The sequence below is a fragment of the Wyeomyia smithii genome, chromosome 3 (assembly GCF_029784165.1).
Source record: "Wyeomyia smithii strain HCP4-BCI-WySm-NY-G18 chromosome 3, ASM2978416v1, whole genome shotgun sequence".
Classification (NCBI taxonomy): Eukaryota; Metazoa; Arthropoda; class Insecta; order Diptera; family Culicidae; genus Wyeomyia; species Wyeomyia smithii.
The window spans coordinates 46899843-46924309 of NC_073696.1; the positions used below are offsets into that span (position 1 = coordinate 46899843).

General features: G+C 39.5%; 1 protein-coding gene across 1 annotated transcript; it reads left to right on the plus strand.

The window, feature by feature from the left end:
• Positions 1–11029: 11029 nt before the first annotated feature.
• LOC129729921 (endocuticle structural glycoprotein SgAbd-2) lies at positions 11030–23611 on the plus strand. The gene is made up of 3 exons (XM_055688835.1): positions 11030–11724; positions 22719–22918; positions 22981–23611. Exons 1-3 carry the CDS (start codon positions 11713–11715, stop codon positions 23324–23326), a joined length of 558 nt encoding a protein of 185 aa, XP_055544810.1. The 5' UTR covers positions 11030–11712; the 3' UTR covers positions 23327–23611.
• The last annotated feature ends 856 nt before the right edge of the window (positions 23612–24467 follow it).

Consider the following 24467-nt stretch of genomic DNA (forward strand, 5'->3'; position numbering starts at 1 on the left):
CTTAATTTCGCATAAGAATTTGTTGCTGTGATACACAAAGGTCATTAACGAAACAAATTTTGCTGCTTGGGTATTCTCGTTTACTGGTTAGTCCGTCCAGAATTCCAGCCATTTTAGTATTTTGCAGTAGCCATTTATTACCAACAGCCACCAGCATAACGGGTGAAACCGGCACGAGATGACCGGTACTATTTTGTCTTTCCTCCTTTCAGCTGCTAACACCTAGCGCTGTCGTGAAATTAACATCAACACAAACATGCATTTTTGCAAGGTGTTTTCCGCTAGCAGCAGCATTTTGTAAAACAGAAAATTCAACTAACCGCTTCTATTATAAAACTGCGAGGCACCAAAAGGTACCAGTTGCCGATTATTCTCGTTTACTGGTAGTCTGTCCATAATTCCAGCCATTTTAGTATTTTGCAGTAGCTATGCATTACTAACAGCCACCAGCATAACAGGTGAAACCGGCACGAGATGACCGGTACTATTTTATTTTTCCTCCTTTCAGCTGCTAACACCGAGCGTCCGTATGTATCCGGTACGGTTTAATAATGAAACTGATGAGGTGAAATGTTCGAACGATACGTTTTATACCAAGGCTTCGTCAGATAATTAGAAAGAAGGAGGGGCTACATAGATGATGGAATGGTAGAGACAAATGTTTCTTGAAAGCTGCGCCGGCCGCTGTCGTAATATTAACACCAACAAAAACATGCATTTTTGCAAGGTTTTTTCCGCTAGCAGCAGCATTTGGTAAAACAGAAAATTCAATTAGCCGCTTCTGTGTCAAAATTTCGAGGCACCAAAAGGTGCCAGTTGCCGATTATATTGTTGTTTTTTGGTTAGTCCGGCCAGAATTCCAGCCATTGTAGTATTTTGCAGTAGCTATTTATTATCAACAGCCACCAGCATAACGGGTGAAACCGGCACGAGATGACCAGTACTATTTTGTCTTTCCTCCTTTCAGCTGCTAACACCTAGCGCTGTCGTGAAATTAACATCAAAACAAACATGCATTTTTGCAAGGTTTTTTTCCGCTAGCAGCAGCAATTGTAAAACATAAAATTCAACTAACCGCTTGTATTATAAAACTGCGAGGCACCAAGAGGTGCCAGTTGCCGATTTCTTGTTTACAGGTTTCCGTCCAGAATTCCAGCCATTTTAGTATTTTGCAGTAGCCACCAGCATCACGGGTGAAACCGGCACGAGATGACCGGTACTATTTTGTTTTTCCTCCTTTTAGCTGCTAACACCGAGCGTCCGTATGTATCCGATACGGTTTAATAATGAAACTGATGAGGTGAAATGTTCGAACGATACGTTTTATACCAAGGCTTCGTCAGATAATTAGAAAGAAGGAGGGGCTACATAGATGATGGAATGGTAGAGACAAATGTTTCTTGAAAGCTGCGCCGGCCGCTGTCGTAATATTAACACCAACACAAACATGCATTTTTGCAAGGTTTTTTCCGCTAGCAGCAGCATTTGGTAAAAAAGAAAATTCAATTAGCCGCTTCTGTACCAAAATTTCGAGGCACCAAAAGGTGCCAGTTGCCGATTATAGTTTCCTGGTTAGTCCGTCCAGAATTCCAGCCATTTAAGTGTTTTGCAGTAGCCATTTACTACTAAAGCCACCAGCATTACGGGTGAAACCGGCACGAGATGACCGGTACTATTTTGTATTTCCTCCTTTCAGCTGCTATCACCTAGCGTCCGCATGTCACTGGTGCGGTTTTGGAATCAGAATGATGGGGCGCCGGCCGCTGTCGTAAAATTAACACCAACAAAAGATGCATATTTGCAAGGTTTTTTCCGCTAGCAGCAGCCAGGGTTGATATTTGTTGACACTCTTGAGTGAAAGTCAAAAAAAGCATCCATAAACGTTATTTTTTTACAATCCTTTCAGAGTTCTCCCTTCCCCCTTTTTGCATGGAAGTTAACTGTCAAAACACCTCATCATATTTTATGTGACGAAAACAAGACAACAAAATCAGTTTATCAGTTAACGAAGATTGTCAAGGCATCGGTCAGTGTCAGTGAAAAAGTGTTTCGGTGAGGTTCATTTTGGTTGAGTGGACTGTTTGTTTTTCTTTTTCGCTTTGAAGTGAAGATCATTTGGTTGGATTTGTCGTCAAATTTTATTCCGTAACCGTGAACGATGCGCGCGATCTATTTCATATGAGTATAACAGCACGTTACTAGGACGAAAATCTAGTGTATCTGAAAGAGTGCTGCGATCATTGGAAGTGAAAATTGAAAATGATTGGCTGTAATTTTCGAAGAATTTTGCTGGGGAAAATGACTTTTATCAGCACTGGCAGCAGCATAAACATCGGAAACAGAAAGTGACAACAACAATAACAACATAGTCAGATCGATTGTATCCGTCAGTGTCGACTGTGCTTGGGAAGAGAGGTAGTGATTGGCTGCGCGGTATGATTTAGACAATCGATATTAATTACCAATTTTTCAATAGTCTATCTTAAACAATAGTTTGTTTTTGTTACATAAATTTAACCGTAAAAGAATTTCTGATCGATTGATGCCAAAACCTCGAAAACCTGATAATAGATGACTGCAAAATAAGCGCTCAAAACCTGACCACTTTTCTCTGGTTTTCCCTGGTTGAATTACTAGATTTTCAAATTCAGGGGCCTAACTTCGATATAGACGTTAGTCAACGTCAAAAATTAGATCACTACCCATTGTCCGTTTCTTTCTATTCCGCTTGGTTACAACATGTATCGTCATCGTTCACTGACCGATGTGTTCAGCTCACTAACCCACCAGCTTACACAGAAAAGAAAGAAACACCGCATAAGAAAATATAACCTTGGTGGAGAAGCACCACAACCTACCTATTGCCGTTTAGCTCTCCTCTTAATATTGCATACATAAGATCTGCTCAATATCCACGGGGCAGCAGTTTATTTTGGCATAGACAAATTTATGTTACGCCCTATAACACTAGTAATGTTTTTCCTGGAATGATCAATTCTCTGCTGGTGATGCTCTACTGGAAACAATAGATATATATCACCAATTAATCTATTCTCACTTCATCTAACACCACTAATGAGCAACAGATTGATCGCTTAAAGCGGCCTTCTTCCGAACGATACAAACACCGACGAAGAAATGCGATAATCGGTGACCGAATCGAACGATCGATTATACAAGTTATTTGTTGTGCCTAATTTGTTTTCGTTTTCTTGTGAAACATCTCTCACCTAAACGTCGCATCAGCAGAAATAATAATCGACACGACATCCAAAGCAACCAAACACAAAGCATTCAAGTTCATTGTTTGCTGCCAATCTCAAACCGCATAATTACCAATCGTCCTTAGGGTGGCGAATATGTTCAGCTCATAAAAAAATTTATTATCGCTTTTTCTATAGTCAGACCTGTCCCAACAAAAGTGCGATGCCTGTAATCTCCAGCTCTTCAGATGAAATGTTGAGCATTTCGTGTGGCACGTGTAGTTTATTCAAATCGATCTCAAGTGGTTTGTTATTTTTGCAATTATATACAGCAGGAACTAATTACAATTTATCGATAGTTCGACCGGTTTTGGAGTATCCTTCAAAAAGTGTGAACGAAAGTCATTCAAGCCACCTTCTTCTTGTTGAATGTTCATTTTGAAGGGGTTCAGTTCTACTTTCATCATTTCCCATTTTTGCAATTCATCGCTCGCTGGTGACTTATGCAGCCATAGCCGACATCGCAATGTCTTATGAAGTCTTTGTTCCAATTTCCCAGCCGCAAGTAATCAGTCATCGGAGTCAACCGGCCCAGTTAGGCACCATCAGCAATGCACTGAACGACATCAATCTCGTGTCCCCTGGTGGGCGACGAACCTGTTTTTCTCAGCCAAGCATGAGCTGATGGACGAGACTTAACAAGCCTCAGGCCGCATTGTCTGCATTTGTAACATTGTCGTTCGTGGTTCGTGCCGTCATTGCCGGAGACTCGCAATTTTGGAAAGCGCAAATGTCAGCACGAGTCAACAACGCCAATTAGAAAGGGTTACATTGTCGAACATCATCTTTACATAAAATCAAAACTTGAGATTTTTCGATTGTGGAATCGGAAGACGGCAAGGTCTAAACTTGGTTTCTTTCTAAACTGGCAGAACCCTGTACTTAGGTCTGCTAAACAACCACTCAAACCAAAAACAATGAACATGAAATCACCGACCCGTTCAATGTCTGATCCTAATCAAATCTAAAACGCATTTGTCGCACTCAGTCAGCATCGATGTACCGATATATTAGATGACTAGGGGCTAGTAGAGAGGCCACCTTGGCACATACGTAGCGTACGATTGGAGCAGTCCTCCTAAGTATAGGATGCAACTTTTTCAGCTTCTCGGTTCTAAGTAAATCGGCTATATTTACCAAACACCGGTTCGGTGGATCCAACTGAAGGAAGAGTTTTTTTTTGTTTGTCTGCGGCGGAGTAAAAAGCACACGGTGCATCAATGTTTAATTTTTTTTTAATTCATGAGAAAAAAAATGAATTTTTCAGTGTAAGCTCGTAAATGCATGCAAATAATTTATTACGAGGCTGTACCGACTGATTAGGAATATAATATTTGTATGCTGTTTTGAATGATTATCGGAAGCGAGCAGTACGTATAACTTCGATCAATTTAATAGATTTACTAAAGATAGATTTATTCTATTATCTCCTTTTAATTTTGTACATTTCACATTAGTTTTTGTCGCAAATCTCTAGGTACTGTTACTACTGCTCTGTCTGACTGTCAATATTCTACCAGATTGAGACATTTTATCATCTGAAAAATTATATTAATCCTATCCAAACAGTGTTATATAGGGTGATGAACATATTCTAAGCAGCTTAATGCGCCACCTGTGTATTGAGACAAAATACTCGAAATATGTAAGGTGAAAAACAAATATAGTATAACAATTTGTTCACTGAATGGCTGCAATTTTGGTTGATTTTTTTCGATTGATAGTTTTTTAAAGTTTTTTATGTGTTGAAAGGTATTTTATGTATTCATGAAACAGCTAGTTAATCAGAGTTCTAATCATTGAACATGTCGATGATCAAAATTCAAGATATTTTAGGTCATTTTCTCCGACTGATTGAAACATGCGCCACTCTTTACCCTAGTTATTTTACTGATTTTGTATGAGCCAGTTTGAAAACTTTTCTTATTATAGAGTAGATAGATAGTATATGTATTTTTACGAGAATGAGAACGAGGATTGGAGATGTGAAATAGGATTCGAAAAAGTTATACCTCATGCATATGGGACTCGAACACGCAATCTCCGATGTCTACGGCATAGTGTTTTTTTTTTTTTCAATTAAACTACTGATAGTTACGGTACATTTCCCAAAGCCCAATATTGTATTACCATGTACCAGTGAACAGTGGTCCAATAAGGCAAAAAGTGGAACTTAATTCCATAGCGCCTTCTACCTTTATTCTAGCTTTATAGTGTCTTCGGAACAATTGTTTGTATGAATGACCTGCATAATCGCAAATTGTTAAAAAATATGAGAAGTTTACTATACTAAAAATAAAAAAAATTAAATTTGTGTTAAAAGATGGAAGAATAGTTTATTCGGCAAAGTTGTAGGAAATTTAAAAATATGAAACTTTGTTGGACAAATAAAAATCCTATCTTTTTTCGGTACAAAGTTAATTACATGGAACTTATTTAAAAGTTAGTTTTTTGTACTTTACTTTTGTTAGTTGCATTTTACACGAAAGTGTACTTCGAAGGAATTGTTGGGGCATACAAAACACACATTTTTGCCAAAGATGATATATCTCCAGGACTTTTCCTCACAAAGTTATATCATATTTTAGCTTATTTTTCCGATAACTTCAAGAACGTGTAGGTTAAAAATAAAAATAGTTAAAGATAAAAAAGTGAAATTGAGTGTTAATCACTGATATGTCCAAAGGTTTAAATGAACTTAAGAGATTTTTGCTAAAGAACATCTATTTCTATTCGAGGTTGGACAAAGAATAATCAAATTTTCCACTCGGATGTCAAGGACAGCTTTTCACTGGTTGCCTTGATGTAACATCTCCCCCCTTAAAACAGCCAGTACCCTTGGAATCTGGAAGGCAGCGAAATGAGCCGTCTAGGTCGATCACTGATTTCTGGCTCTTCATCGTCTAACTGCTCAGGAACATTTTCTTCATTGTCTAGTAGCTGTTCAGGGGTTGTTGTTCTTCAGCCATGAGTTGTGGTGGAGCTTCTAATGGTGGCGGAGGAAGTTCTTAACTTCTTCATGTTCAGCTGGTGGATCTTCAGAAGCAGGAGCCTTCAGGATATCTGCATCGTTTGAATCGTTTTCTTCAAACAAAAACATTATCCTTTTTTGTGGCCAATGCGGTTGCAGTCCTTGCAAAGGTGGTTGTTGAAAAAGCAGTCCTTCACCGAATGCATTTGACCGCATTTCCAACATGGTATCTTCGATTTCTTGCCTTCTTGCTTCGAAGAATTTCGCTGCTACGGTGCACTGACGGCGTGAACTGTAGATTTAGAGCCACTGCTTTGTTGCTCGATCTTCCTTTAAGTTGACAAGGCGTTGATACTTATCAATTAACGATTGGAGAGTAATTGTTGATCCAGGCTTTTCATTCTCTAGCATGGAAAGTAGTCTTTCCCGGGCATCCGCATATTTTGTGGCTTTCAATCCGCTGACGAAAATGAGGTTCTTAGAATGGTCCGGTGTTAGGTAGCTGATAATATCTTCAGATTCGCATTTCACTAACTGCAGACAATTGAACCGCTTCCGGAACGTGGACGTTTGATGCCCAAAGATTTTATCGAGAACCTTGACTGTGTCTTCAAACTTCACGTCCTTGGGAAGCTTCGGCAGGATGTAGGCTGTGCGAATGGGTGTCCAGCTTCCGGAGAAGTAGGCGTACCTTCGCCGCAGCATTCAGCTGGCCTGCATCGTTCTCGAAGAGGTCCTGCTAGCGGTTGAACCAGCGTCCAAACGTAACTCCGTTTTCTTTTTCTTCGTCGAAGACAAACTCAGTGATGTTCGATGAGAGGGACTCCAAAATCTGCTCCGGGGTTTGATACTGAGGCTGCTGCTACTGGGCCGCCATCTGCTGTAAAAGTTGGGCCATCTTGAGAATCATATCTTGAATTCCCGGTTGCGGTTACTGATCGACTCTATCTTCTGCCATGTTCGTGGATTCTTGAGATTCTCGTCGCCAAAATGATATGTCCAAAGCTTTAAATGAACTTAAGAGTTTTTACTGAAGAACATCTTTTTGTATTCGAGGTTAGACAAAGAATAATCAAATTTTCCACCCTATTTCCAATTCAAGCAACGCCCATGGGTGTCTCTGATTGTATACATTAGTAATCCACTGACTTTTTAGCAGAATTTTATATTTTCTAGCATCTTAATAAATTCTGCAAACTCCGACATATATCAATACTTTGTTATTTAAAATTTTGCCTGTAACGATTTTGAATAATACGCCAAAATTACTGCTTTTCATGTCGTTGAGTAGGGGAATTGCGGGTAAAATGAACAGAGGTGGTAAAAGGGACACCCGTTTAAATCTCGACTATTACGTTGAAAAATAGTACAAACTTTTTTGGCACCTTATCTTAGAGGCACTAGAAGCTATTTGAGACAAAGTATGCGACATGAAACAGTCAAATAGTCAAAATAGCATGGTATAGCATAACATATTTGATCGCCCGTGTGTTGCCCGCGATTCACCAGAATCAGCTGAATTTGCACAAAGAACCGTCAAAATGGTGCCTAGGAGTAGCAAGCCATTCTCAGTGTACAATTCCTGGTGATCTTTCTTTTCACTGGTCAATAACGAAGCTGGCCACGCCCAATGCAGATCAATAGAGGAAGGGATATCGGGAGTGTTAGTTTAATACTTGTGGCTACTAGAGATCGAAGAATCCTCTGCATCATCCACAAGTATCAAAGGAAGGAATTAGTGTTAGTGGAAAGGAATTGATCTGGATCCATCGAGGTTCATAGTGCGATTTTTTCTACACAAATTCGCGACGATATGGTTACTTCTCGGTCTCTGGGCAACCGGCCACCAGAAGACGATATAAAAATAAACCGCGCCACGATCTAGTTATCTTCGGCAACCTACCAATTGTCAACAGTCTGTATCACACCAAACTTCGCGTTCAATGCCGTGAACTTAATTCAAATTTACCTAGAAACGAATGGATTTCGTAAAACGCAACAACCGCACGCCGAACGCAAACTACGCAAACTACTGGTACCAGCTCAAATAACCGATAGAGCGCTGTATTAAGATAGTGACACTAAGCGCAGTCAAAATACCGCGCGCGAAACTGAACTGCCTTCTCCGAAAGCAAAAAAGAGCGTGCCGACCACTGGTATGACGAAAAAGCCAAAACACCCGCTTTATTAAAAAGAAAAAGAAAAAAAATGGAACCGGCAAAACAGGAATAGATTTGGAATCCATGCAGGGTTTGTCTTTGTCGCGATTGAATAATTACAATATTTATCGAACGAACGAAACCTACTCTGAATCGTAACGTGCTAAAAAAGAACCAACGGGCGTACAGTCTCCGAAATAATGATTTGGTACATCTCCGATATCACATTACACCGATTATTCTTAGATGAGCAAAGCTCACCAAAGCCGAAAACACGTTTACACTGGAGCATTATGTACGACCGTTTTATTCCCTCTCACCGACGCATACGCGAGAGGACACGGTGCTTCGCCCCGATAATCTTTTGTTTTGTATTTAGGTTAAGATACTTACTGAGTATAAAAAAACTGGCAAAGTTTCATGCACTCAAAGCTGAAAAATTTTATAAAATGCAATATGCATATCGAACAAGACAGAATTCTAAGTTGATTGATAAAAAGCTAAAGCAATCGCAATCAAAATTTAGTTGCTATTCGGACCAACAAGATTTTTACATAATTAATAAAAATTGTCTATGTGTTTCAATATTTGTTCAAAAGCTAGAAAAATCATAAAACAAGGGTATAAAACTGGGCCAAATGTTCGTAACCGTTTTATCAGGCCGCGATAAGTTTCTGAATTATATTCTGATGCTACCAGTTCCGTGTTGTGAGAGCCAGCGTGTACAAAGGTTTCAAGCTCTCACCTATTGGGGCAATTCTGATTATTCAAGCAGAGCTTTAGCAAATGAAACGACTCCACAAAACCACACTAAAATAAAACTCGACAAGCAATGCACCCAGATTGGCATCTACCAAAAAAATAAACAAATAAATAGACCAACTATTTTCAAAACGGCCAATTGACAACGCAGGCAGGGTGTTTAAAGTATCCCTGCCGACGTCAGTGCACTGCTCACACGAGACGCATGAAACGCAAAAACTAAACATTACACTTACTGCTTGTAGATTTATTTCACTTTTAAAATTAAAATATTTTTTTTGTCTGTGTATATATCGAAGAAATATCGATTAACACGTAACAACTTGCACATCCCTACAGACAGATAATGCAGGTATTACAGCAAAATTTTCCAATTAGAATTATCTTTCTAGCGCTTTCTTATTGAAACAAATTTTTCTAACTAGCGCCTAGTTATATGAAACAACAATTGAACGAGTAAAAGCAGAATACTTAGCTTTACATAGGTTTCAACATTTACTATAGCACTTGCCACTGTATGACGTAACACTTTGACATTTTTTTCTTCGTTGGATGTTGGCTTACAAAAAAAAGACAGAAAAATAAAACACATTTTGCCGGACGATTTTCACATGATATCGTTCTTTTTTCATGCCAACTTCACACAATACAAACTTGAACTATTATGTCAATTTAAACTGCAGACTCTTTTTCCATAAATCCAGCAGAATACACTCGAATTACGCGAAAATATGACGGAGTAATTTTTAACGCGCCTACCAATGGCCGTGCTGCCAGAAACTCTCTCAAATAGTCAAAATAATAAACAAAAACAAAAAACACGTGTACATTCGTGGTGGTGATGTTATTTTTGGCCTTCAAAAAATAAGGTTTTTTCTAGTGTAAAACAGTATTTTGTAACGATTTTTCTGCAAATATCTGTACTCAGACTACTAACCAGCAGAAATCATCAAAGGTTAGTAATTGTTTAAATGATTTTCTCGATATATTTAGGTATTTTCAATAGTATGTATGTGCGGGTAAAATGGACAACCCATGGTGATGGTGAAAAAAATGTGTTAATTTCCATTAAAAAATCTATATGCCTTGTGTTTATATCAGAAAAACGCAAAGGTAAACTCGGACCGTTGAACAGATGACCACGGCTGAACGTACCGTTGAGTGCGGAATGTCCGTAAAAAAGCTTCCGCCATTTCTCAGTTTCTTGCGGATAAGGTCATATATTGTTATTAATTCTACGACAAACGGTGAAAATTTAACTGTTGGTGAATGCATAAGTGTATCACGTGCTATGGAACAACATTTTACTATCTGTGAAGGGATAATTAATGTTCACGCCCAAGGTGTTCATATTACCACCTCCATATGTTCATTTTACCCACTCGTGTCCTTTTTACCCCCAAAAAACTGCTTTCGAAAATGCTCATGAAAACTACGAAAAATACTATATTTGAGTACTTCTTCTTATTTTTTGTATCAACCATTAGTGGCTCAGTTAACGTGCGCTATCGGCTCATAGTTGTATTGTTAAACTGTGGAGGAAGTTGGGAAATGGCTTAGGGTGTCCGTTTTATCACCCCTTCCCCTATCATATATAACTTAATCTGTCCCTGTATAGTTTTGTTTTTTTCAACTTTCTCATCTTCATTTCAATCTCTGAAGGAATGGGGAAAAGTTTGAATTACAAAAAACCTCTCTTGATGTAAATTAATGCTGAGTTAATTTAAACGTGCTATGATAAGAGTATTGCAAAATATCGTATTGCTATATTTAATACGCAACATGATATCATATTCCTACAAAACCATACATTCGAGACGACTCGAGCAGCGTCGAAACCAGATTCTAACCTCTCGTCATACGGTTGCAGCACTCAAACCGAAACAGTAAACCCTCTCAACCTATTCTCATCGCCGTTCCCTGTCAAAACATATGTAAACAAATCAAAAGAACACCAGCAGTGAATCGAATCAATTTTTAAAATGATCACAACTGCAAGTACCGCGTCCCAAAGCGTGTGGCATGTGCATGGCATAACGGCGCGCGTCAGACCCATACCGAAAGCCCACGGAAAAGAGGGAGTACGTACCGAGGCCTACGAGCCCACTGCCGCAGAGACATAAAAAGTCATCTCCGCTAGGCTGACCAGCATAAGCCAGTGAAAAAGCAGCAAACCGGCTCGAGCCAAGCCGGGAAATAACTCCTCTCGGTGGTGAATCTGGCCGCTTGCCGCTCGGAGTGAGGGAAAGGAAGCTCACAGTACCTACCTACCCTCTATCCAAGCGACTAGACTCGGGTGCCCATACCAATCACTCGGTCCGTCCGACCTAGAGAGGTGAAAAAAACCAAAAACTGCATCACTTTTAGACGCTTGCTATATAAAGACCCATCATCGGGGATCTCGGGTCGCAGTTTGGATCTTACTTTCTTTCCCTGTACATAGTGTTTATGTTCGAAACTGATTTAGTTGCTATCGCGGCAAGTGACATTTCGAGGAACGTGATCCGCTAGATAAGACAAACCAAAGGTGCGTGATCTCAAGGAAAAAATATCGACCATGAAGCTTCTGGTAAGTGCAGTTACATAAGTTCTTTTAAAAATTAGTGACCAGTGCAGTTTACTGTGAATGACCTTTAAGTGTGACCTGGTAACCGTATGAAGGAAGGCATGGTACACGATGCTGTGCTGGCTGCTATGGTCTTGAACTGTAATAAATCATAGTCTTAGCGCACAAAAGATGTCAAGCTGTTATATTGTGTTTTTGGTTGGAGGCTTCGGCGTGCAACGGGTTTGTCGTTGTTGGCACAGACAGTGCTGTTGAAGTTCTGCGGTATCTTTCTTTTCGTATCAACGGGTTGGGCCCTCCGGCAGACCTCGTGATTCATAGTTTTGCAATCCACAATCTCCGGCCACGATTACCTAACACTCTGCCAGTCGAAAGACGAGGGCGGCTCGTCGTAGTGCGCATGGATGACTTCTAGATGGGCGCTGTTCAGTAAATATCAAATGTCTATCTTCCAAGGTGCAGTCTGGTGGTAGAAGAAGCGCGCGGCTTAATGATGATGGTAATTCAAATCAAGCGCCAATACTGGTTTCACCTTTGCAGCATCCGAAGCATTACGTACGCCAAAACGGGGGACGAAGGATGCGTGTGTTTGCTGACAGAGAATGGTTGAAAACAAGAGGCTTAGTTACCAGCGAACGTGTGCGATAAATAGGCCATAAAGTAAGAAGCTTTGCTGAGCGTTTGCTTTCGTTTTCATCCGAGCGTTGCAGGTGATCTCGCAGGCAAGCAAGACCAGCAGAGTTCTATGATATGTGTTTAGGACCGCTCATTCCAACGCTGGTAATGGCTCGGGATTGAATGCAAATCAGTTTCCATTCTACGAATCATGACAGCTATTTCGTAAATTGTATAATCAATTCGGCTCCAACCTTGCGCTGTAGAACACGATGCTGTTCTCTCTATTATATCTTAACGTCATTAAGCACGAAAGATGGTCAGAATAACAACGAGCTGAATGTCTGCCAGACTGACTGACTTATACTGTTGATCTAATTTTGTCACTCTAAGGAATTCAATTATATTATTGATTTTTTTGAAACTATTAATATTTATATTTTATTAAATACTGAAATTGATAGCTTCATGATATGACAGTGTGGAGAATTGGGATCAGGAAAAATAGTTAAAATTGTAGAAAGGAAAAAAGTCAGAAAAATTATTTAATCTTACAGGTTAACCAAATCAAAATGATGATTAACTTTTAAAGCACATCCTATATCGATACTTTGAATTAATATTTTGAAACTTCTGAATTATTTTCGGAAAAATTCACTATTCTCAAATCATTCGTGTTTCTCAGAAATAAATATAAATGCATTAAAATGTGTTATCGATATTACACAAGTCACTCTTTGGCAGCAAGAAGGTTGAATGAACGATTTTGAAGTTGATCTAGCGTCTACCTGGTTCGTAAGTAGAAAGGGTATAAACTAATAAATGAGGGATACGTGCGTCTGGTAGTGGCTTTTAAATCTGTGTTCTTTGAGAAAAAAATAGTTTGCGCTTCTAAGACGATATGTTTCAATCAATTTGCGATTCGTATCACAGACAGTGTGAGTCACGGAAGTATTAGTGAGCATGCACACAATACCATCATGGAGTCCCGATCATCTACATTAGGGTACGAAATGAAGGAGATGTCATCGGCTACAACAATCGCATCATCGCACCCTACAAATCAAGAATAAAGTGATACAATATCACATACAGATAAATTTTGATTCCTGCTAATTCAATCAAGTTTGAGTTTTAGTTGGCAATTAGAATTATTTTAATTGATTTTTTTTTTTGGCTGGATTGAAACACAAATTGGGTACCACAAATCACCCGAGCGCCAAAATTCGCCTGGGTTTAAATCTGGTTCATTGGATTAAATATTGTTTGAACCAGTGATCACTCTCTTCTGTCAAACGCAGCTCAAGTGTACAGAACAAAGGGTTCATCTGTAATGATAACAAATATTGAATAATACACATCACGTTTCAAAAAAACGCAATCAAAAATTTTGTGTAGATGATGCAGGGCTAAACAATTCGGAACTCTAAGAGAACAAAAACAGCATGTTTTTTGTTTAGGCCAAAAAAGAGGAAGAACGCATGTTTCAAAACTAAATCGTTCATCACCATGGAAAAAAGGACAATGAACTCGAAAGCAAAACTCGAGCAAATCAGAATACTAATGTCGAATTCGTTTTCGCGATGTAGCTATACTTTTCCGGACTGCACTTTGCAGCTTGGAAGAGAAATTTTCAGTGTAGTTGCATTGGTATGCGTAATAATAGGGATAGCTGTCAATTTGTCTTGTTTTGGTCATTATCGCCATCGTCATTTTGTCTCGTTTCCATTTCATATGTCCATCTCGCAATTGAGCAGAAAAAAAATTACCTAACACTTTACCACGTGGAACGAGAACCAAAACAAACCAGTTTTGACACATACGTGTGAATGTGTTGATAACTCCCTATAGTACACTCTACTTTTTTCGGATGTAGTCCGGGACAGAAAAAGTGTAGCCCGGAAAGTGAAATAAAACATTCACGGTGTCAAAAGTGTAGTCCGTGTGTAGCTACACCGCGAAAACGAAAACGACATAAGGAAAACAACCAGTGCTTTCACAGAAAACGTAGCAACTGGTTAAATAAAAATTTTCTTTAAACTTTTTTTTACTTCCAGACTTTTACTTTTCTGTCAATTTTTTTACCGCTCTACACACTGGTTATAGAAAAATAATTGACCTAATAAGTTCATTTGTCACAGTTTGAGAGGGTTCGCAGCATAATTCAAATAAAATAGTCGATCTTAATTTTTATTAATTTCATATCAAATTATTAAAGGGCGAAAACTGGGTTACAGGATGGGTGAACATAGGATAGTTGGGGGGAAATATGGTACTGTAGTAAAAATGAGATTTTTTCAGTAAACAGGTAGAAAACGTTACCCCTCTCCTCTGAAGAAACAACGTTAAAATTCAAGTTTTGTGGAGAAAAACACTGTTCGGTGGGTTTTTGAAAGATATGCCAAGTTTCGAAAGTTTTAGGCTGGCCTTCCTGCGCCATTTAACAATGCGGAATACCGTTTCAAATGACATTTGCTCGTTGACCGAGATCTAAGTCACAACCCAAAAGCATGTGTTTTTTGCTTTTTTTGAATACAAAAGTCTTCTTCTTTCTCACCCGTAGACACCAAGGTCGCTTTTAACGCGGTTTTTTTACGCGGCGTATTTTACGCGGATTCCGGAATTTACGCGTTTTTTACGCGGTTTTTTACGCGGACTCTGGAATTTACGCGGTTTTTTTTACGTGGATTCCAGAATTTACGCGGTATTTTTTTGCGCGGATTTTCTCTTCACTCGGATTGCAGAATTTACGTGGATTCCGGAATTCACGCGTTTTTTACGCGGATTCCGGAATTTACGCGGTATTTTTTTGCGCGGATCTCTCTTCACTCGGATTGCAGAATTTACGCAGTTTTTTTACGTGGATTCCGGAATTTTCGCGTTTTTTAGGCGGATTCCGGAGTTTACGTGGTTTTGCCTTTCTCCTAGTTTTACACGGATTCCAGAATTTACGCGGTTTTTTAGTGTATATCATTGGTATAATTGTGGCACATTATACGGACTTTAGTGTATATCATTGGTATAATGTGCCACAATGCAGAAGGCCAATATGCTCAGCACGCGAAGTGAAATAGCGCTTGAAGTCTTAGAAGTAAACGCTTAACCAATGAAATATGTCAGCTCGGCTAGACGTAGGGCACGGGCTCTCTCCCGGAGTGGTGATTGTTGGGTTTGCAGACGACACAATCTTAGAAGTCTAGGCGAGGCCATAAAAAATCGAGTTGAAAGCTGTACCTACTTTCAATTTAAATCGTAGAAGACTGTAAACTACATCAATATTGTGAGAACCTTGCACAAATTTTAATTATTTATTAAACCTGAGTGAACTGAAACGGGAAAAAATTTTCAAACGTGCTAGCAACGAAAATCGGAAAATTAATTCAAGCCTTTACAAATCATACGTATTGAAAATTCAAACTGATTTGCGGAGAAATCCAAAAAAGTTTTGGCATTTTGTAAACTCAAAACGAAAAGGGACTTCAACCTTCACGAAAACTTACCTAGATGGTGTCTAATTCATGCGAGCTATTTTCAAAGTTTCTCTTCGGTATTTGCTTCCGGTTCTGTTTCTAATGAAAACGCTAGTCGCGCCGCTGCCAACGTTCCAGCTGATCTCATTGACCTCGACATTTTCGAAAGACGCCTCAAATGCTTATCTGGCCATTCCTAACAACGAACCTTATGAACTTCGCTTAAACTCTAGGACAGGACGTGACAAGAGAAACCAAAAATCACCCAAAGTTCTGTCAAAGCGAAAGCCCTCTCTGATTGGTCTTTTTTACTTATCGCACTGTTAAATTTTATTATTAGTCGGTACGGTTGGCCGTGCTGCGAAAACTTTCGGTATTTTTGTTCACACTGTTTTTGCTTACCAAGTGAATGAACAGCTTTTGGTTCAACAATTTTTTGAAACTTTTTCATACACTATACTGTGTAATGTCTATAAAAATCAACATTCGAAATGTTATTCATGTTTTTGAAACTACGTATGGTAAACAACAGCAGATTCTTTTCATGAAAAGCAAGAGGAACCCAAAATGAGTTGAAATCATGGCTGGTTCCAATAAATTTAACATATATCTTTAAATCAATTGAACTAGCATTGTCAAATGAATTAATTAAAATTGAAATCCAGAACTTGGAAAATCCTTGATATTTATATGTTGCTAATTAAACATTTTTGGAAACACTGGCAAGCGTCGTGCCGAAAAATCACAATGTTTCATTAGGGCAATTTTGAACGAAAAGAAGAACAACTAGAAGCCACTTGTCACGTCCTGTCCTACCTTAAAATTGTATCGCTTAAATTGAGCGCATAGAGCAAGTCGATGTATGGTGTACCGCAGGGTAGTAATCTTGGACCACCTCTTTTCATAATTTTTTCAGCGACAATGCCAACGCTCTAGAAATTGGTTGAAACTTGTTCACGGCGAAGAATTAAAAATTTATTTGACGATACATAGTATCGAAGATTGTTACCGTTTACAAACACTACTTGACTGCTTTGTGACATGGTGTAAACTAAATTCCTTGATACTGAGCAGAACAAAATGTGAAGTGGTTACATTTCACAAGACAGTTTATCAGTCGCCAATAACTTTTGCATACGTCATTGACGGACAAATGCTAAAAAGAGTTGATCACGTAAACGATCTTGTTGTTATCCTGGACCAAAAACTGACCTTCAAAAGGCACCGTACAGCGATCATTTCTAAAGCTCGGTTTCAGCACAAAAATTGGACGCGATTTCAAGGACCCTCATTGCTCAAAAGCATTATATTGCTCTTTGGTTCGTCCTATGTTGGAAAATGCAAGCGTCGCTTGAACTCCGCATTAGCTGTCGTGGAATTTGAGATTAGTCCTTTTGGCGTGATCTAGTTGATCTGCCTCCTTATCCGGATCGCTATCGTTTGTTTGGACCCGACACGCTTGAACGTCGCCGCAAGATACATTTAGGCATTACTCGTTACAAACATTTCAGGTGGTAAAATAGATTCTCCGAAATTGCTGCCTACCTTAAAGCTTTGATGGCTACAGCATGCCCTCACGCCAATGCCGAGCGAATCGTAGAGCACCTTCTTCGTCGGTCTTGGGCGATACTCCTCCAATTCCCCCGACCATTTAGGGCTCCCAGATCCTCTTCCACTGCCTTTCATTCGTCTTCCACGAAGCCGCCGACCTCTACCTGGTTCCCTAGTGAACACTATTTTTGCTACTCTTCCTTCCGACATTCACACTAAGTGACCAGTAGGGTGGGACAAAAAATAAATGTTAGCTCCCATGCACTTTTCGTGTAGCTGTTACTACAAGCATCGTAGCGCCTTACGGTCTTCAAAAGAGTTTTTCCCAGGAAAATTTCCTACAAATATCATGTATTCATATATTTTTAGGAGGCAACTGGACATTTATAGAGAATAAGTTTTGAAAAATTGGATTTTCCCATATAAAATCGTCTGGAAACTTTAAAAATCGGGCGCAAATCGGGCGTTTCACCGATCGATCTGAAAAGTTACACAGTTGTTATAGGACCCATAAGGAACACGAAAAGTGCATGGGAGCGAAAAAATAACACCATCGCTTTTTTCCCATATAACCGTGTCCCAGTATAGTGACCAGCCCACTGAAGTCTGCCGTGTTTAAAAATTACGGTCTATAATGTTCACTTCTCTATACACTTTGTGCAACCCGTGATTCATGCGTCTGCGTCACACACCATTTTCCAGTTTCCTACCGAGAATTGTACACAGCATTTTTCGCTCGAAAACTTCGAAAGCCTTCCGGTTCATCTCCTCCATCGTCCAAGCTTCGTGTCCGTAAAGGGCCACCGGAAGGATCAGCGTTTTACACAAAGCGAATTGAAAGGACCTATTCGCTGCAGTTCGTCTTTTCACTTCACGGGAAACATCGTTGTCACATGTCGACAAATTCTTCAACAACTTTAAACACTTCCCTATCAATCATCACCCCAGCACCAATACCACTAGACCTGCCTCTGTCTCTACTCGCAACCATGTACTTCGTCTTGGTAGAGGTAATGGTCATGCCTGCCCTCGCCGTCTTCCTCTTCAGAGGCACAAAAGCCTTCTCCACTGCCCAGCGTTCGATTCCTATGATATCTGTATCGTCCGCAAAGCCAAAGAACATATGCGCCCATGGATAATGCCTCTGCACGCCTGATCTCCTAATCGCACCATCAAGTGCGATTTGTTGAACAGTAAATTCGACAGCGCATCACCCTGCTTCAATCCATCTAAGGTCACAAACGAAGTTTCGAGCCATTCAGCGTTGCACGTATCAGCCTAATCAGTTTTGCCAAAAAAACATATTCGAGCACTATCTGCCACAACTTTTTTTTCTACTAAATCACACGCTGCCTTGAAATCAATGAACAGGTGGTGAGTCTGCAAGTTATACGCTCGCAATTTATCCAGGTTCGTCCGCAGGGTAAACAACTGATCCGTCATTGATCGGCCCTCTCGCAAACCAGCCTGGTATTTGCCGACGAATGACTCCTCAAGCAATCTCAGTCTTTTTAACAGGATAAGTAACAGTATTTTGTACGCCGAGCTCAAAAGGGTGATCCCTCTGTAATTGGTTCACTCTAGTCTGTACCCTTTCTTGTACACGCAAAAGTTGGAGTGTGCGTAACCAGATCATTTATGAGCGAAATTAGCGCGTTTACTGATTAAAATTGGAACCAGTACAACGCATGTGCGTTGGGCATAACGCATTTGATGCTCTAGCGTATTTTGAATGTATTGCGCAGCTCCAAACCACTACACTTATAAAGCATCAGCCGATGTTCAGAAGGTTGGCATCTTTAAAACAGTGCAACCAGCAATCAATACTGATAAGTTGGGTACTGACTCCATTAAAGAAATTATTGTCTGATCGATTCACTTTCATGAATCAGGTTATTTGAAAACATCATTCAATCATTAACAATAAACAAAACATGAGATTAGTCCAAAACATTTTGCATTTAATTATGACTCTGGTTTCATTCACATGCATTCGGTTCTGCGTTACTGGCACCAGCGTCAATAACTTCCGCGGCAACAAGGCTCGCTAATGGCTGTTTCGGTTGCTGACGATTTTTAGGGATGCACGAGCCGTTGATACGCACCAGCTCGCGAAAGTAAAGAACGGTTTTTTGAGCGCTTTCGAAACTGATCGTTCGCCCGAAGCCGAAGTTTACCGATACATTACGGTTTTTGTGTATATGATACATATTCTGATTTTGATCTCTGTCAATGTATTCATTGTACAACTTTTGCGCTATGCGTATCACGCATTGGTTGTGCGAAGTCAGAGGAAATTCTGTGCGAATTGAAAAGACACATTGGATGATTAAAGCTTGAACTTTTGCGTGTAGACTGGGCATATGAGGCCATCCAGTTCCAATGCAATCCATCCTGGTAGGGCATTTTTCCCCCTGCCATATCCTTAGAAGAACATGGTGGATCAATTGATGTAGCTGCTCACTTCGGTGTTTGGAAAGTTCGACCGGAATCTCGCCCTTCCCAGCAGCTCGCTCAGAGCTTTTGAAGTAGAATACTTCTCTCAGGAAGTTCGGCTTCATAGGGATGTGAAATGAAAATCTAAAACCGAAAAAAGTGAAAAATATGTCCAATTTCAAATGTTAATAAATCGGCTGGTTTTCGATGGATTTCCTTCGTTCTTGCAGCAATAGATTAGAAAATCTTCTAAGATTCTTCTCAAAAGAAGATAATTGTAATTTTATTATTCACACTGTTGTACTATTGAAAATAGTCAAGCCTTGTCAAAACGGAAAATTCGACCTCTGATTGGTCGTTATATGATTGCTTCCCAAGCACGGTCGACAGAATCATATGCCTTGCAATTGAAAACATGCTATTTGGCCTAGCCGAAGCCGCTCATAATACTTCTAGACAGCGACTTACTTCTAGCAGTCGTCCTCCCTTAGCAGCAGCACTAGCAGTGCAGTGGATACCAGCGATGGTGGAAAGCGGCCACAGCTGTGGTGTAGCAATGGATAGAGCACGAGTTGCAGCGGATTCTAGCAACGATAGCAGCTGGGCCAGCTGATGCAGGGACAGTGGATACCAATGACAGCGTATAGTGGCCACAACTGTGACATGGCTATGGATAGCGAATTAGTTGCAGCGGATCTCAGCATCGGTAGCGGCTGATGCAGTGAGGCACTTTAGTGAAATGCAGTCTCTGTGCGATAGTGGGCACTAGTAAATGCATTCAATGAAAAGTTGACTGATTTTGACAACACGTGAGCCGTTTAGTTTTGAGTGTTATATCAGCATTTCACCGTTTACTTTATCACAACTAATACTTTGTTAGCACTGTCAGTGATAACGCAAGTAATCGGCATCTTATCCGATGCTAAATTGAACAACAAGTTGTCCTTTTCAGGATGAAATAAAAACCTGATGATTAAAGCGTTAATGTTTTCTCTTGAGTTAATTTACATTTTTAAATTTGTAAAAGTTCTAAATTTTACTTTATTTCCGTGTCAGAACGTACTGAATTATCTTTTCCTTCAAGCAACTTACTATATTATTGAAAATGGTCAATCCTTGTTGAAGCGTAAAATTCGTTTGATCTGATTAGTCAACGTTTATTTACTAGAAAAAATGACTGACACGCAAGCAGCCGGGTTATCTTTCTTCTAAAAGTATTCTACTTCAACCTTGCGGTCGTGGCTTTGCACACAACCCTCCTGTTTTTTTACCTCATCCAGTGTTGGTGGTTCCACAGCGTTCAATAAATCTTCGAAGTGCTCCTTCCACCTGGCTGCCACTATTGTTTTGTTTGTCAGCAAATTCCCCTCTCGGTCATTGCACATGGCGGGCACTGGTGCAGTTTTGTGCCGCGCGCCGTTGACAGTTGCATAAAACCTCCGCATATCATTCTGATCCATTCTTTTTTGCGCTTCAGCTATCACACTTTCTTCGTGCTGCCTTTTCTTCTTGCAGTGGATTCGTTTCTCTTTCACCCTTGCTACCCAGTATTGGTTATTGGATATTGAAACGCATCGTTCTGTTGTTCCTTGAATTCGTGACGCTGGATAATAGCGCTCGAATTATTGCAACTCCAGGATAATGATCTGAGTCGATGCTTGGCCCTTTGTGAGATTCATAACGTTTCACACGGGATCTATCTGGAAGCAAGTGTGGGGGGTGCGGGTTCATTCAAAATACTTACGTTTTAAGACCCGACTCTTCAATCATTGTCCTTATTTCGTTGCCGGATCTGTTTAAAGCCCTATAGTTAAAGTTTGGACGACTGTCACTGAAAAGTTCCAATCGAACTGTCAAAACTTGTTCCAATCGAACATAAGAATGTTTGACATGTCAAGTTTGTCTTAGTAGATGGAAAGTATTGTGATTTAGCAATGATAAAATGCGAAAACTCTAGAGATAAAACTCGATTATAAAAAAAAAGCAACAAATTCCAAAAATTTTCACGATATTTTATTTTTTAAATGGGTACAAATTCATAACGCCATAGATCTCCTTTCTATTGTCTCTGGTCTTCTGCTTCTTCTGATGAATTTTAAATTTTGTTTTCCTTTACTGTTGACAACTAGATGAGATTCTGAGTTACTACGGCTGTTGGTGACACATGGAATTTCGCACGGACATTGGGTAGCTTGTTCGGAGTGACCGTAATCAATCGACATATTATATGGTGTCTCACTTGCCACTTGAGCCACAAACTTATACACAGGTCCCGGTAACTTTTAGTGCTTTTCAATTCTCTGACATGGAGTATCAATCAACGTGATCAAAGTGGAACTGCATAACTTTGTTTTTTATTCGGATTGATATTTTCAAAACCCCAAACTTAGGCTACAAATATGTGTCGTTTCTATTATTTAAAAAATCCTCCTGTAATTCACAAAATTCAAGCCATTTTCGGCGATGATTTTTATCGGTGGGGAACCGAAAAAAGCTTATGTTTTTTAAATTTCCTGATGTACGATTTGATCAAAATAGAAAACAGCACTTCATTTTTTCATTACTATATATAGCAAAACAACGGAAAATACGAGTAGTCATGAAATGACTTTTACTTTTTGCAATGTTGCTAGTTCTTTGAAATTCTAGAATGGCTGCCAGATCGACGGAAATTCAGTCGGCAAAACTCTAGGCCTTTAGATCTGTTGCCGTGGAATCAATGTGTTTACTCTACTTTTGTTTATGGTTTATGAAGTTTTAAAGGTGTAGTGCCATATTTTGTACCATTATGCTGATGCGATACAGCCAATCTCAGGCCATAACTGGCGCGCTGCTATGTTGGCTATGTGGCTTTATTGATACCCTATATGAATAAATATAACAAATTCGAACCTACGTCATAACAACTATTTTTTGCAACTTCAGATAATTTCAGTGCTCCTCGCATCCACTTATGCATATCCCCAGCACAACAATAATAACAATAACAATATCAATCACAATGCGAACAATAACTACGACCAGCAACAATACGAGAAGCGTGTAGGATCACACGAGACTACAACTTGGATTCCCATTTTGAAATACAACAAAGAACAAGGAGAAGATGGAAGCTACAAAACTGAGTAAGTCTTCAACCTGCTGATCGAATATCTGCTCCATTTCACTAATTGAAACCACATCTTAGGTACCAAACTGGAAACAACATTGTCCACGAAGAATCCGGATACCTGAAGGACTTCTCCGAGGCCCATCCAAACGGAGTCCTAGTCCAGCAGGGTGCCTACTCGTACGAGGCACCCGATGGTCAGATCATTCACGTGCAATACATCGCCGATGAGCGAGGCTTCCGGGTGACCGGAGACCATCTGCCGACCGAACCACCCATACCGGAGGGAATCCGCAAGGGTCTGGAGGAAATTTACGCCGGCATCAAGCGCCGCGAAGAGGAGTACAAATCGAATCCTAAGTACGCGGAAACAGCAGCGCAGCGGGCCGAACTCGATTACAACGGACAGTATTACCAGCAGTAGCACAAATTAGCGCATGTGACTCGGCGGAAGCAACTAGTAAATCGTGGCGGATATAGTCTTATTGCCAACGTGCATTTTTTGTTTATATTTATACTAATTTTAATTGTCTCAATACTCCACCTGATCTTAATGCTAAATGTGATCCATTAGGACGCTTCCCGAAAGCATGAGGAGCAGCAGATGTTGTGTAAAAAGACTGTGATTTTCCGCTGTCCGGCATAATATTCATCTGGTAGCTAAATGTAAGACAGAAATAAATGATCGATATTATTCAGATGGCAGCAATATTTGTTATTTACTTCACTCTTGACTGGTTCTAAGAGTTTGAACAACATGACTTCTCAGTTCGATAATACAACTTACAAATTCTGTTTTGAATCTTACATCAATTTATTTTAATTTTTCGTCCCATTCATAAGTACAGGGAACCTATAATTTTATCAGCCTTCGGGGTTACATATTTTATCAGAACTTTGAAAATTCAAAAAATGAGGATTTAGACATTCAAATGATATAAAACTAGTCTGAAACGAGTAAAAATAATTACAACTATATGAAGAAAATAAAGCTCGAAACGGCAAGAAATAATATTTTAGCTATGATTGTAGTTTGTTGTAAATATATTTTATAAACTTTCTTAACTCTTCATTAAAAAGAGTAAGATCTATAATCAACAATGATCTCAGCATTTGTATATATTACCGATTGGGAAAATCTATCACCTCACAAAAAATGATAAATACTAAAACTTGTTAGTCTACTTGTTGCAATATAAAACCAAAAGTTTTCGTTTCGTTCGATTGAGCTCAAAATTTGTATGTGGACATTGTTCGAGCATACAAAAGTTGTAAAATCTACTGCTAAACGAAATTTGAACGTCAATTTTTTCCATACATTTCGTCGGCCCCAGCTTGAGAATTTCTCGTCTTGAGTCCCAGAAAGTCGATGAAATACATTTTGACCGCTTATAAAGAAAACTGTGCTAACACGTTATCCTTTTAAAATATATGCCCCCCAAGTCAGCATCAGCAATGGAGACGGCAAAACTGTTAGTATTCAAATATATTTCTTTATTTTAATATAAAATGACGCAAATTGTTAACAGAAATTCGTTACGGTTAAAAACTATCCTGCCCAGTGC